At 55.3% G+C, this 12,576-nt stretch overlaps 1 protein-coding gene across 3 annotated transcripts in view; it reads right to left on the bottom strand.

Annotated features, from left to right (window-relative positions):
- C10H16orf96 (chromosome 10 C16orf96 homolog) overlaps positions 1 to 12,576 on the bottom strand; it is a 46,745-nt gene that overhangs the window by 18,485 nt on the left and 15,684 nt on the right. For all 3 annotated transcript variants that reach the window (XM_065558705.1, XM_042847346.2, XM_005314257.4), the window contains exons 2-5: positions 6,083 to 6,187; positions 4,589 to 4,669; positions 2,469 to 2,555; positions 320 to 473 (exon numbers count right to left, since the gene is read on the bottom strand). In XM_065558705.1, the coding sequence (XP_065414777.1) occupies positions 320 to 473; positions 2,469 to 2,555; positions 4,589 to 4,669; positions 6,083 to 6,184 (424 nt within the window). In that variant the 5' untranslated portion in view covers positions 6,185 to 6,187. The remainder of the gene's footprint in view (positions 1 to 319; positions 474 to 2,468; positions 2,556 to 4,588; positions 4,670 to 6,082; positions 6,188 to 12,576) is intronic.

Below are 12,576 nucleotides of genomic sequence, written 5' to 3'. Positions count from 1 at the left end.
TGAGAGCCGGCTTCCCCTTCCCCAGAACCCGGCTGGGCCCTGCAAGGACAAACCCCACCCAGTTCCCCTCCCCCGGAGCTGGGCTGGGCCCCGAATAGACCCCGACTCCCCTCCCCCAGAGCCAGGCTGGGCTCTGCAGTACTGGCAAGCCGTCCAATCTCATTTGTGTCCCTCCAGACAGTGGCTCTGACTGCTTGTAGGAAGGAGCTGGTTGCACCCAGTCAGGTCTGGGCCTCTGCTGCCTTCTAAGGACCCGGGTTTCTCCTGGAAGACAGGCCCAGCCCAGGGGTGGGAGCCAAGCTGGACGCTGGGGCCTCACCTAGGTGATCCGCTTGCTGCTTGAGCTCACTCTCCAGCAGGCTGATGCGGGTCCCCAAGGCTTCATGCTTGTCCGGCAGCTGACACAGCTTGCCAAGGGCCTCCCTGACCGTTTCCCGTTTCGAGTCGAGGCTGGGCACTGGGTCTGAGGGGCTCTGAAAGAAAACATCCCCGCGTTGGCTTTATGGCAGGCTGGTTCCTGCAGAGAGCTCAGAAAGAGGGTGCTGATCAGAGTGGGAGGGTGCAGGGGACTGGCCGGGGCAGCTGGGTTATATTCAGATTCTAGGTTCTCGCTATTGGAAGAACAAAGCAGCAACCGGTGTCCAGCTACCTCCTTCTGCCTTTGAGGAGAACTGTGCCCACACTGGAGCCATTCACCAGCCTTCCCAAACCGTAGGGGTTGGCTAATACAGAAACTGATCCCACTCCTTCCTTTATGGCATCAATCATGACACCACCCTGCATTATGTAGGGTTACCATATTTCAACAAGCAAAAAAGAGGACGGGAGGAGCCCCGCCCTAGCCCCGCCCCTGCCCCTCCCACTTCCCGCCCCCCCAGAACTCCCAACCCTCCCCCCGTTCCTTGTCCCCTGACTGCCCCCTCCTGGGACCCCTGCCCCTAACTGCCCCCCAGGACTCCACTCCCTATCTAAGCCTCCTTGCCTCTTGTCCCCTGACTGCCCCAACCCTTATCCACCCCCCCACCCCCAGATAGACCCCTGGGACTCCCACGCCCCATCCAACCACTCCCCACCCCCTGACAGCCCCCCCCCAGAACTCCCAACCCATCTAAACCCCTCTGCTCCCTGTCCCGACTGCTGCGATCCCTCTCCCCACTTCTACCCCCTGACAGCTCCCCCCCAGAACTCCCAGCCCCCCACCCCCCCGCTCCTTGTCCCCTGACTGCCCCCTCCTGGGACCCCTGCTCCTAACTGCCCTCCAGAACCCCACCCCCTACCTAAGACTCCCTGTTCCTTGTCCCCTAACTGCCCCCTCCTAAGACTCCCCCCAACTGCCCCCCAGGACCCTACCCCCTACCTGTACCCTGACTGCCCAAAACTTTTTCCACTCCCCCCAAAAAGCCCCCCCCCCGTTTCTTGACTGCCCCCTCCAGAACCTCCCTGGCCCCCTTACCCTGCTGCTCAGAACAGGGTGTTGGGCTCTGTGCGAGCCGGACACGTGGCTGCGCTCCCCAGCACAACAAAACCCGGTCCCTGGCCCTGCACAATGCTGCCGGACCGGGCTGCAGGAGGAGGAGCTGCCGGCCGGCTCAGAATGTAGGGAGGAGGAAGCTGCTCCGGAGTCCAGCCCGGGACTTTCCTGCAGCCCTCCCAGCTCTGCTCTGCCGGGGGAGGGGGGAAATCCCGGACATTGTGAGTGCTTTACAAATTCCCCCCGGACGCTATTTTTAGCACGAAAAGGAGGACATGTCCGGGTAAATCCGGACGAATGGTAACCCTATATGGAGCTCAGATGAGCCAGGTATCTGAGCTAACCTTATTGGTGTGCGGGCTCAGGGGTGTCTTGAGTGAGGATGCAGGCTGGTGCTGGTTGCTATACTCCAGGGTGCAGGGCTGTGGCTGCTAGAGGTCCCCCATAGATTTCAGAGGCCCAGTAGCACAGGGAGTAGAGCGATTGGCTGGGGACTATAACCAACCCCTGCAATAATCCCCAGGGGGCATTACTGGATGCTGAGGATTGGTCATGAAGGGGTGAGCCGATCCCAGCAGCAGGCATGGACTGCTGGGTTACAGGGCAAGTGTATGTGATGGCAGAGGAGTTTAGTGTGACCTAGCACACCCTGAGAGTTCAGAGGCTTCAACTTTGCAGCATTTTCTTCCCTCTCTGAGACACCAACCCTCTTGTGCCCTGGATTGGAGCTGATCAGTGATGAGACCCACATGATCTTGATCTCAGCATGAGTCAGTACAGTAGCCCTACCTCACCCTGCAGGCTCTTAAAATCTGATCAAATGGTGAACAATAACCCACAGCAAATCCAGAGGGAGCTGGCTTGCCCCATTTAAAGAGTCGTGATGGACACAGGAACACAATTCTCATTGCTCCCAAGATGCTTCTGCTCAACTCTCCCTCGAGTGACCCCTCAGTTCGGGATAAGGTCCCCCAGGCAGGCGGGAATCTGCACCTACCTTGTCAGTGAGCGAATCGAAGAGAGCGCTCCACTGCACTATGTCCACCTGCTCGGGGAAAGAATTCAGCTGTGCCTGCATCTTGTCCTGCATGCAGAGGAAGAGAAAAGGAGCTGCACATTAGAGAGGAATGGCCTTGCACTTTATATCGGAGCGAGGGATGGGCAATCCGGGACAGGGCGTGCAGGAACAAACTCAATCCTGCCTCCTGCCAGACCCAAACCTCTCAGCAGATTCAGCAATGGCATCATCCCCGCAGTATCTTTCCCTTGCACATGGCCATGGAGTTCAGGTTCCACCTGGGACTGGAAGTGCGGAAGTACCATGATAGAGCCTGTCTGCGGGGGATCTCCAGCCCCAGGAATTTCATTAGGCAGCCAGCTCCCAGGAGATTGTCAGCTCCATTTTGCAAGTTGAAGAGAGGACCGGTCCTAGGAACTGGTGGCCTTCTAAGGTGCCTGAGGGCGATCCATTGGTAGCAGGCAGGCAGGGAGAGGCCAATGTGTATGTCATGGCTCAGGGATGCGGCTGGAGGTGGTTCTCAGCAAAGGGGATCAGAGAGGACTGGGAGGGGAACCTGAGACTCTTTCACGGTGTGTGTAGGGGTCATCACTGCTGGGAAGCACAAGGGGGGGTCACACCAGAGAGGCATGCTGGGACACTGCACCCACACCCAGCAGGGCACACCCTGTGCAGTGACACCCTTAGCCTGCTCTAGAGCCAACCTCCCTTGCATAGTTCTCCAGGCACTCCCCCAGCCGGCACCTCCCCAACCGGCAGGCCGATCGCCCACCACCCGCTGCCATGCATTGGGCTGTGCAGGGTGCGCTGCTGTGCCGAATGCAACTCCCCCTGCTGAGCCCCAGGCAAAGCGAGAGATTATCTGAGCTGCCAAATTCAGAGCAGAATGCGAGGCCCAGAAAAGGCGTATGTGGCTCACGGGCCATGGACTGAGTACAGCTGCTACACCCTGTGAGCAGCAGGGGACATTACTGCAGATAATCAGGGACCAGGGCCCCAGGCCAATACCGTTCTCAGGAGCAGAGTGTGGGGCGAGACAGGATACACTCTGCACACTCACCCACTGAGTGCAAAGGCAGCAGGAGTCTCTGTCACCCTTCCTGTGGGCACCCTACTTACAGCTGCCTGCACTGGATGGGCAGGGTGCACCAATACTACAAGCTGCCCTCTTCTCGGGCAGCACAGCACAGCAGCAGGACACAGGCCAGTGCTGGCAGGTCCAACCACCTTGAAGACAAGTCGGTTCCCCCACTGCCAGTGGATGGTGTGAAGCGGCTGCATGAATGTTGACCGGGCAGCCTTTGGTGTAGAGGCCTGGCCGTGCTGTCGGCTGCTCACCTGCACAGAGCCCGGCTTCCGATCCAACGAGCGCACAGGTAACATGGCTACTGAGCTGGAGACCTCTACCCATCTGAACTGACCAGGCGTAAAGACTGCTGCAGGGACTGTATATTATACACCGCACCTAGCTTGCCCTTTGGTGTAGCTGTTTGTTACAGATGCTATCACAAATACAGCCACGCGGCTGGTTAGGGAATGGAGATGGATTTCACCAGGGGAGGTGAACTTGTGGGTCCAGATCCTCCACTGGCGTAAATCATCCTCGTTCCGCGAAAGTCAATGGAACCCTTTTACACCAGCTGAGGATTTGGCCCATTGTTCCTAAAGATTGCTTTGGATTGCCTTTGCAGCCCGGGGTGGTTTGTGAGCTGCTCCCTTGCGCTGGGCACGGATAGTGCCGTGGGACTGGTCACCTGCACCATGTGGTATGGAACTTAGCGGCGTAATTAACCCTTCAGAAAGGCCACGTCCTGGGGTCTATGTGAAGGGCACTAAAAATGCAGCATCACTAAGTTCTGTGCTCTGCAGGGCTGAGCGGAGTGGTCAGGGGAGTTGGGCAGCTCGTACCCTGCACAAGGCTCTGAAAAGCTTATTTCCTGAGGTTCCCAAACGAAGGGGCCAATGCCCACGGTAGGGCTGGAGCAGTCTCTGTGGCAGCCCGGCCTGGCTCCTCCTGGTTACGCTCCCTGAGTGTGCAGGCCTTCTCCAGAGCCCTTTGCCACCAGGTTCTCTCTGACTCCCAGAATCTCCCCACTCACCAGCCTGTCCAGGATGGCTTGGATGAGCTGGCTCTGCTGATCCAGCTGCGCGAGCCGCTCTCTCATTTCATCCATGTTGACCTGTTAAACAAACCACATCGGCGTGACGTGCAGAGGGAACGAGCGGCCAGCGGCGTCCTGCCAGCTCCACACTCCAGCCTGTGCCCTGGCTCTGGAGTGGCCAGGGAATACCTGACTAACTGCACAGTCGAGAGCCTTCATGTCTTGTACCCGGGACTAGCCGAGGCTCACTGATCTCTGTGGTTACACACACCACACACCACAGCACGAGAGGGCTGAAAAAGGGCTGCACTTAGGGTGACCAGATGTCCCGATTTTATAGGGACAGTCCCGATTTTGGGTTTTTTTTCTTATATAGGCTCCTATTACCCCCCACCCCTTGTCCTGATTTTTCACATTTGCTATCTGGTCATCCTAGCTGCACTGGGGCTGAGCCACGCAGGGAGCCCAGTCTTGTGCTCCTCACATTAGCAGCTCAGCTCCTCTGATGGTGAGGCAATGTTCTCTGAGACTCAGTGGCCCCCTCCGGGTAATTCAGGAATGCCCTTGGCCAAAGACGCTGTGTCCTGGCTTCAGTGGTTAGATGGACCGGAGCTGGGGGACAGGGCCTTGGAGGGAAGGGTCCCGCAGGGAACAAAGTAGAGGGGCTTAGGCAGGAAAGGGAACTGCCTCACTTGAAAGACAATAAGCACGTAAAATAATCCCCAGCAGGGGGCAGCCTCCAGCTACATGTCAGCACCCAACTCTGTCAAGGGAGACCAGGCCTCATGCCTTGGCTCGGCAAGGAAGAGCATAGACCAAAGTGTGAAAGGAACCCCGTGGAGCAGCCCTGGAAGGATGTTGGCAGCACTGCAGCAAGAGTGTGCGCACGCCGTGATCTCGGCTGTGCTTGGACTCAGGATTTCATGGCTACTTAATTTTGTCTAGGGCAGGGGTAGGCAACCTATGGCACACGTGCCAAAGGTGGCACACGAGCTGATTTTCAGTGGCACTCACAATGCCCAGATCCTGGCCACCGGTCCGGGGGGCTCTGCATTTTAATTTAATTTTAAATGAAGCTTCTTTAACATTTTAAAAACCTTATTTACTCTACATACAACAATAGTTTAGTTATATATTATAGACTTATAGAAAGAGACCTTCTAAAACGTTAAAATGTATTACTGGCACACGAAACCTTAAATTAGAGTGAATAAATGAAGACTCGGCACACCACTTCTGAAATGTTGCCAACCCCTGGTCTAGGGGGGAGGCTTGTTGTTCCTGTGTCCCCCCATCAGAGCACCCAGGTCTCACTCCAACCCCCACCCCCATCATTTTTCTTTGCTATGGCGAGCAGGAGCACAAGCAGGGAAGCCGGATTCCCTGCAGGCCAGTGCAGTGCTACTGAGTCACCAGGGCGCCCCTTTGCCAGGAGAGCTCTCCAGGGGCAGGACCCCCAGCTGCCCCTTTGCCACGGGCAGACGTACGTACTCGTTGGAAGTTATCCTTCAAGACCCCCAGCTCTTCCTGGAAGGTGCTGACAGTGCTTTGCAGGGAGTAGATGTTGGTGAGCAGATCCTGCAGCGTGTTCATGGCCTGAGGAAGCGAAGAGGACAAGGAAATGAAGGAGTCAGCACCAGCTCGAAGCAGACTGGGCACGACTGGAAACAAGCCAAGAGCGCTCTGCATGGACAGTCAGCCTGGCATGACGCAGGAGCACACATTCTGCCCATCCTGGTGCCAGAGGGCTATATCCGACTTGCTGCCGACCGAGCCGACTACAGCCAACCAACCTCTTCTTTAACCCAGAGCGCAGCCATGGAGACTCCGGGGGCCCAGAAAACAATGTTCTCTCTGGAGCCAAGTAGCCTCTCCCGGGATAAAGATGCAGCATTGGATGCTGGGATCTGTAGTTTACATGGATTACACCTCTGTGTTAAAGGGCACCTGGGGCAAACTCCTTGGGAGACTCCCAGGTCACATTGTCCATCCTGCAGAAATTAATGAGTGGTCACAGGTTAACTGTGACAGAATACACCCTCAGGGACCTCTGGGAATGGTCCGCTTCCTTACCTGCCACCATGAGCTTATTATCTTGCCTAAGGTACAGCTGGAATAGCCATGCCTCCCTGCTGGAAATCTAGCTTCCAGTTTTATCCTGGGGGTACCAGGCTGTGATCAGGCGAGCATCCACGTCATCGCTCAGGTTGATTCAGTTCAGCCTCTATGAGCCCAGTTCCCATTTCCTCTCTAGTCATTGGTTCCTCCCACTGGCCCTTACCATGGGCATAGCAGTGTGAAGTGATCTTTGTGCAAATGAGAATCAGACCCTACATTTTCTGTCAGGACACCTAGGAAAGCAATGCCATGCCATAAGAGGTGTTAGCCACCTCTGGCAGTGGTGATATTGACTATATGGAGGAGGCAGCCTGTTGGCTGTTCTCCCTTGGGGAGTCCCTCAGGACTCAGTCCATGCAGAGCAGTCTGTCATGTACAGAACACCCAGCAGAAGGCTCTGCCTAAAAACAATCCCCAAATCTAGTTTCCAGAAGGGATTCGCTCTCTTCCATCGCCCTGCTGGAGCCAGAGCGGAGAGGGCTGAGACTTGCTGAGGCTCTGTGACGTCATTTACACTCATGCAATGTGGTTCTAAAATGCTACCAAGCGAGACCCCTCCATGTGGTCCCGCCTGCTTGGCATGGCTGTAAATGGCTCTATGGGGGAGAATCGAGCCCTGTACATCACAGGGAGTATGAACTGCTGTAGGTCAGAGAAGAATCAGGTCCTGAATACTTTACAACGGAGCTGTGACGGGGGTGCAGAGACCCCACTCGGAGGAGGAAGGGGCCAAAGAGGTCCTGGGGGCAGGGCTCCTCCATTCCACTGGCCCTGTCAATCACACAGGACAGGGAGGAGAGGAGACCTTTAAAAGGGAGGAAGCTGCAGTCAGTGAGGGGAAGGAGTGGGATTGCCCTAGGAGTGACTCTTGAAGCTGTGGAGGGAACTGCCAGGCAGGAAACCTTCACCCTGCCCCGAGAAGAGTACAGCGGACTCCCTGGTAACACAGATAGGCTGAGCCTGCCTCCCAGACTCAGCCAGAGTCATTGTACAGGTGCTGGTTTGTTGGCAGCACTGTAGATTTGCCACCCCTGGAATGTGTGTGGGGTTTATGACTTTCCTTGTGATCCCCCAGCTGGAGAGACTTAAGGAGGCCCACAAAGGGCAAAGCCCCCCTGCAAGGAGTGGGGATGTGGGGCCTGGATTGTGACCACCCAATGGATGTTGCTTGGGAAGGGATTAAAGCAAAACTGAAAAAGCTGCTCATATAAGAGCAGCCACATGTAGGATCAGACTGGTATAACTGTGACTGATTCACTGGTAAAACTTCCCATGCAGACAAGCCCTCAGTGACTAGACGCAGGGATCTGATTCTTCTCTCACGCTGGTGTAAATCAGGAGTAACTCCCCCAGAGTAACCCAGTGTGAAACCAGTGCCCATTGGATCAGAATCAGGCCCAGGCAATCCAAAGGCAAGGCTGAGTCTCTGGCCCCAATCCTCGGCTATTGCCAAGGACTGCAGCGCAGCTCAATCCAGGGCTGGCTGGACATCGGGCTGGTCCCCAGCCTAATTTAGAGCAGCCTGGAGGCTGTGTAAAGTTGTGCAGGCTAGCGACAGCCCCAAGGGATTGACCCAGCAGGAAGCACTCAGCAGAGCGTGGGGCTGCTGCCCTGGTTGCAGGGCAAGGGTGGCATAGAGCCTGGCACTCTCTTCACTTCCAGTTGCAATTCAAGGCCCTGACTCTGACCTGTCAGACCCCATAGTAGACTGGGTGACTCCTGCATCGTAGATGTAAACATCAGGAGCAGGGGGAACTGAGTGCTCCCCGGGAGTCCAATGCTTTGCTGCCCTGCCAGGCCCAGAGGGCCCAGTGCCAGGCCCACCACAGTGCTCACACCCAGGGGCAGTTAACTTTGGGGAATGCCCATCTCTCCAAGAAGCAGACGCTGCCCGCTGCATTCCAGCGCTTCCTACACAACGGAGCACGTCGGACTTGGGCTCAGCTGGGGTGCCTGGGAGATTGTTCGCTGTTAACAGAGCCCCCACAGCGGGACTCGCAAGCTGAGCTGCTGAGCATGAGCCAATCTTGACGTGTCCAGGCTTGTGCTCCTAGCTAGCACTTGACACAGTGTCTCTCAGGCCCTGACAGGAATGCCCAGGGAGAGGTAGGGTTGCCAACCCTCCAGGATTGTCCTGGAGTCTCCAGGAATTAAAGATTAATCTTTAATTACAGATTATGTCATGTGATGAAACGTCCAGGAATATGTCCAGCCAAAATTGGCAACCCTAGGGAGGGGACAGGTGTGTGCGCACAAGGAGGTCTGACACTGCTTGGCAATCCTCCCTCCCCACTCGCCCCCCAGGATGGGTGTGTAATGCAGGGCAGTCCCATACTATAAAGAGCTCTGGGAGCCAGGGATTGTGCTTCCCCACAGCACAATGGGGGTGGGGGAGGCATAATCCCTCCTAGAACTCCCTGCATGCTGGGGACTGCCCCCACCCTATATGAGTGTGCAGCTCCCCTCTGCAGCCAGCCAGCTGTCCTGTGAATTGGGGAATGCCCTTTTGGGGTGGATATGCCCCATGGCATCACCAGGGGACAGGCCTAGGACTCCCTCACTGGCCCTTGCAACATTCCAGGAAGTTGCAGTTGGAAGGCTGTGTAGGGCCCTTTAAGGCCACATCCAGACTAAGAAAACAGGCCATGTTTTAAAACACGCCCCCTGCTCAGGTCAATCCTAGGAGGAGCCTGGATTGGCCCCGGCCAGCTGTCACAGTGCTGAGACCATTGCCTTATGGTCTTCTTGTTTCCTTGTGCTCCCCTGTCTTCCCTACTTGTTACTTCTTGTCTTGTACTTTGGGGCAGGGACTGTCTTTCTCTTCTGTATCTGTACAGCGCCTAGCACACTGAGGCCCCAGCCCATGACAAGGGGTCCTAGGTGCTAGGATAATACAAATAAATAATAATTAAACTCAATTTGCCCTGCCTAGGCTAGATGCAAAGTTCTGTGCCATTAGTGATTGCTCAAACAGGCAAGCTAGCACATTTCCAAACAACAGCCAGCCTGCCCCGAGAGACTGCGGCTAGAGCTGGCTGTGAATGATGCTTCATGAGAACATTTTAAACAAGGTTTTAATGCTATTGGTGGAAGGGAAAATCATGCTGTTATTTTTTTTAATCTCTCCTGCCCCTCCCTCTTCTTTTTTCCTTCCTTCCAATGGAAAAAAGTAAAAAAAAAAAAAAAAAAGAGAGAGAGAGAGAGAGAGGAGAGAGCGAGAAATGGGATTTTCATCATTTCAACCCAAAACATTTAGAAAAATTTTGATTTTTTTTTTCGGTTTTAAATTTTTCCTTTTGAAATTTCGTTGGAAAACAAAGAGCTGTTGATTAAAAATGACATTTTTCTGCAGGTTTCAGAATAGCAGCCGTGTTAGTCTGTATCTGCAAAAAGAACAGGAGTACTTGTGGCACCTTAGAGTTTTGTCATCTTTAAACCCCCATTTTTTGGTTAAAAAACAAACAAACATTTTTGATCACCTCCTGTCTCAAAGGGGCTGCCAGGGAAGAGCGGGGCCAGGCATCACCATGGTAACAACATGACAAACATAGAGCACACTAGTTACTTCTCAAGTCCACGCCCCATTGGTTCCGCTGGGGTCAGAGGTTACCAGGGTCTGACCTTGCACCGTAACTCCCATTGACTCTGTGGGCACTGCGGGTGTTCAGCATCTTTGAATCAAGCCACAGGTTGGCTGCACTCACGGGTAACAAGGGCAGCTGGCCCAGCGCATGTTAGGAGCCAGATTATAGCAGCAGCAAGAGATCGGACTGTGCCTGGTAGCTTCCAGCAACAGCAGCCCCTGTGCCATAATGCATTTACAGCCTACAAGCAAGCAGGTTCCACCCCAACATGCAGCAGCTGATTGCCCCGCACAGTCGGCCGTTCACACAGAGAGCTTTCCTCCCAAATGTCCCCTCTGGCCAGGCAAGGGGAAGCCAGAAATGTATCCCTCTCCTCTAGGTCTGATTCAAACAAATTAAATAAGAAATCTGAGCAATTGCCTGCCCCAAGCCAGCACTGAATCTGTTGCATTAACCCCTCCTAAGGGCTCGCTAACCTAGGGTTACCATTCGTCCGGATTTACCCGGACATGTCCTCCTTTTCGTGCTAAAAATAGCGTCCGGGGGGAATTTGTAAAGCACTCACAATGTCCGGGATTTCCCCCCTCCCCCGGCAGAGCAGAGCTGGGAGGGCTGCAGGAAAGTCCCGGGCTGGACTCCGGAGCAGCTTCCTCCTCCCTACATTCTGAGCCGGCCGGCAGCTCCTCCTCCTGCAGCCCGGTCCGGCAGCATTGTGCAGGGCCAGGGACCGGGTTTTGTTGTGCTGGGGAGCGCAGCCACGTGTCCGGCTCGCACAGAGCCCAACACCCTGTTCTGAGCAGCAGGGTAAGGGGGCCAGGGAGGTTCTGGAGGGGGCAGTCAAGAAACGGGGGGGGGGCTTTTTGGGGGGAGTGGAAAAAGTTTTGGGCAGTCAGGGTACAGGTAGGGGGTAGGGTCCTGGGGGGCAGTTGGGGGGAGTCTTAGGAGGGGGCAGTTAGGGGACAAGGAACAGGGAGTCTTAGGTAGGGGGTGGGGTTCTGGAGGGCAGTTAGGAGCAGGGGTCCCAGGAGGGGGCAGTCAGGGGACAAGGAGCGGGGGGGTAGGGGGCTGGGAGTTCTGGGGGGGAGCTGTCAGGGGGTAGAAGTGGGGAGAGGGATCGCAGCAGTCAGGGGACAGGGAGCAGAGGGGTTTAGATGGGTTGGGAGTTCTGGGGGGGGCTGTCAGGGGGTGGGGAGTGGTTGGATGGGGCGTGGGAGTCCCAGGGGTCTGTCTGGGGGTGGGGGTGTGGATAAGGGTTGGGGCAGTCAGGGGACAAGAGGCAAGGAGGCTTAGATAGGGAGTGGAGTCCTGGGGGGCAGTTAGGGGCAGGGGTCCCAGGAGGGGGCAGTCAGGGGACAAGGAACGGGGGGAGGGTTGGGAGTTCTGGGGGGGGCGGGAAGTGGGAGGGGCAGGGGCGGGGCTAGGGCGGGGCTCCTCCCGTCCTCTTTTTTGCTTGTTGAAATATGGTAACCCTAGCTAACCTTCTTTGCCCTGATGCTGCTTGTCCCCTGCTGCCACACACAGGCAAGCAACAGGAGCAGGCTGGCACACCAACAGAAGGGGGCAGTGAGCCCAGCTGGCTGGTTGCACATGTGTTGGTGTATCAGCAAGCAGAATTGTCCCAAATAAGGAGCTGACACAACAGCAATCCCCGTGCAAATCCCTGGGCCCAATCCCTAGGCAGCAGGGCTGGGTAATCTCTTTGTTTACACAGAAACAACTTTCTCATAGTCCTAACTTGGGAGGGAGAAGCACCAAACAAAGGGAGGCTAGCTAAGCACTGCAACAGGTCACCTGGGGAGGTCATGGCATCCTTGCCTTGTCACTGAAGGTTTTTAAGAACAGGTTAGGCAAACATGTGTCAGAGATAGGCTAGGTTTACTTGATCGTGCCTTAGCCTGGGGGATAGGTGAGATGACCACTCAAGCTCCCTCCTAGCCCTACATTTCTATGATTCTATGACCTAGTACTGCTATAAAAAATGCTTCCATTTTGTCCTCGAAATGTTTATTTAAAAACATAATAATACCAGATGTTTCTAGACTTGAGTGCCCTAAAGGAGACTGTTACAGTGATATGCAAACTCTAGTATGGTGCACGTGTGAATCACTGCACCTACCACTGAAATGCAGCCACTTCTGGGAAGGAACCCAGCTGCATCGCCACACAACAATTGATGAGAAGATGTGAATGGGAATGCTACATCTGATTGAGCTGACAGGAGATTTAGTGAAACAAAATGTCAAGTCCCAGGAAGTGGGTTTCTAACTGGCTAGAGCTTGACAG

The sequence above is a fragment of the Chrysemys picta genome, chromosome 10, assembly GCF_011386835.1.
Source record: "Chrysemys picta bellii isolate R12L10 chromosome 10, ASM1138683v2, whole genome shotgun sequence".
Classification (NCBI taxonomy): Eukaryota; Metazoa; Chordata; order Testudines; family Emydidae; genus Chrysemys; species Chrysemys picta.
Note: the sequence above shows the minus strand (reverse complement) of the source record. Positions and strands in the feature narration are given on the sequence as shown.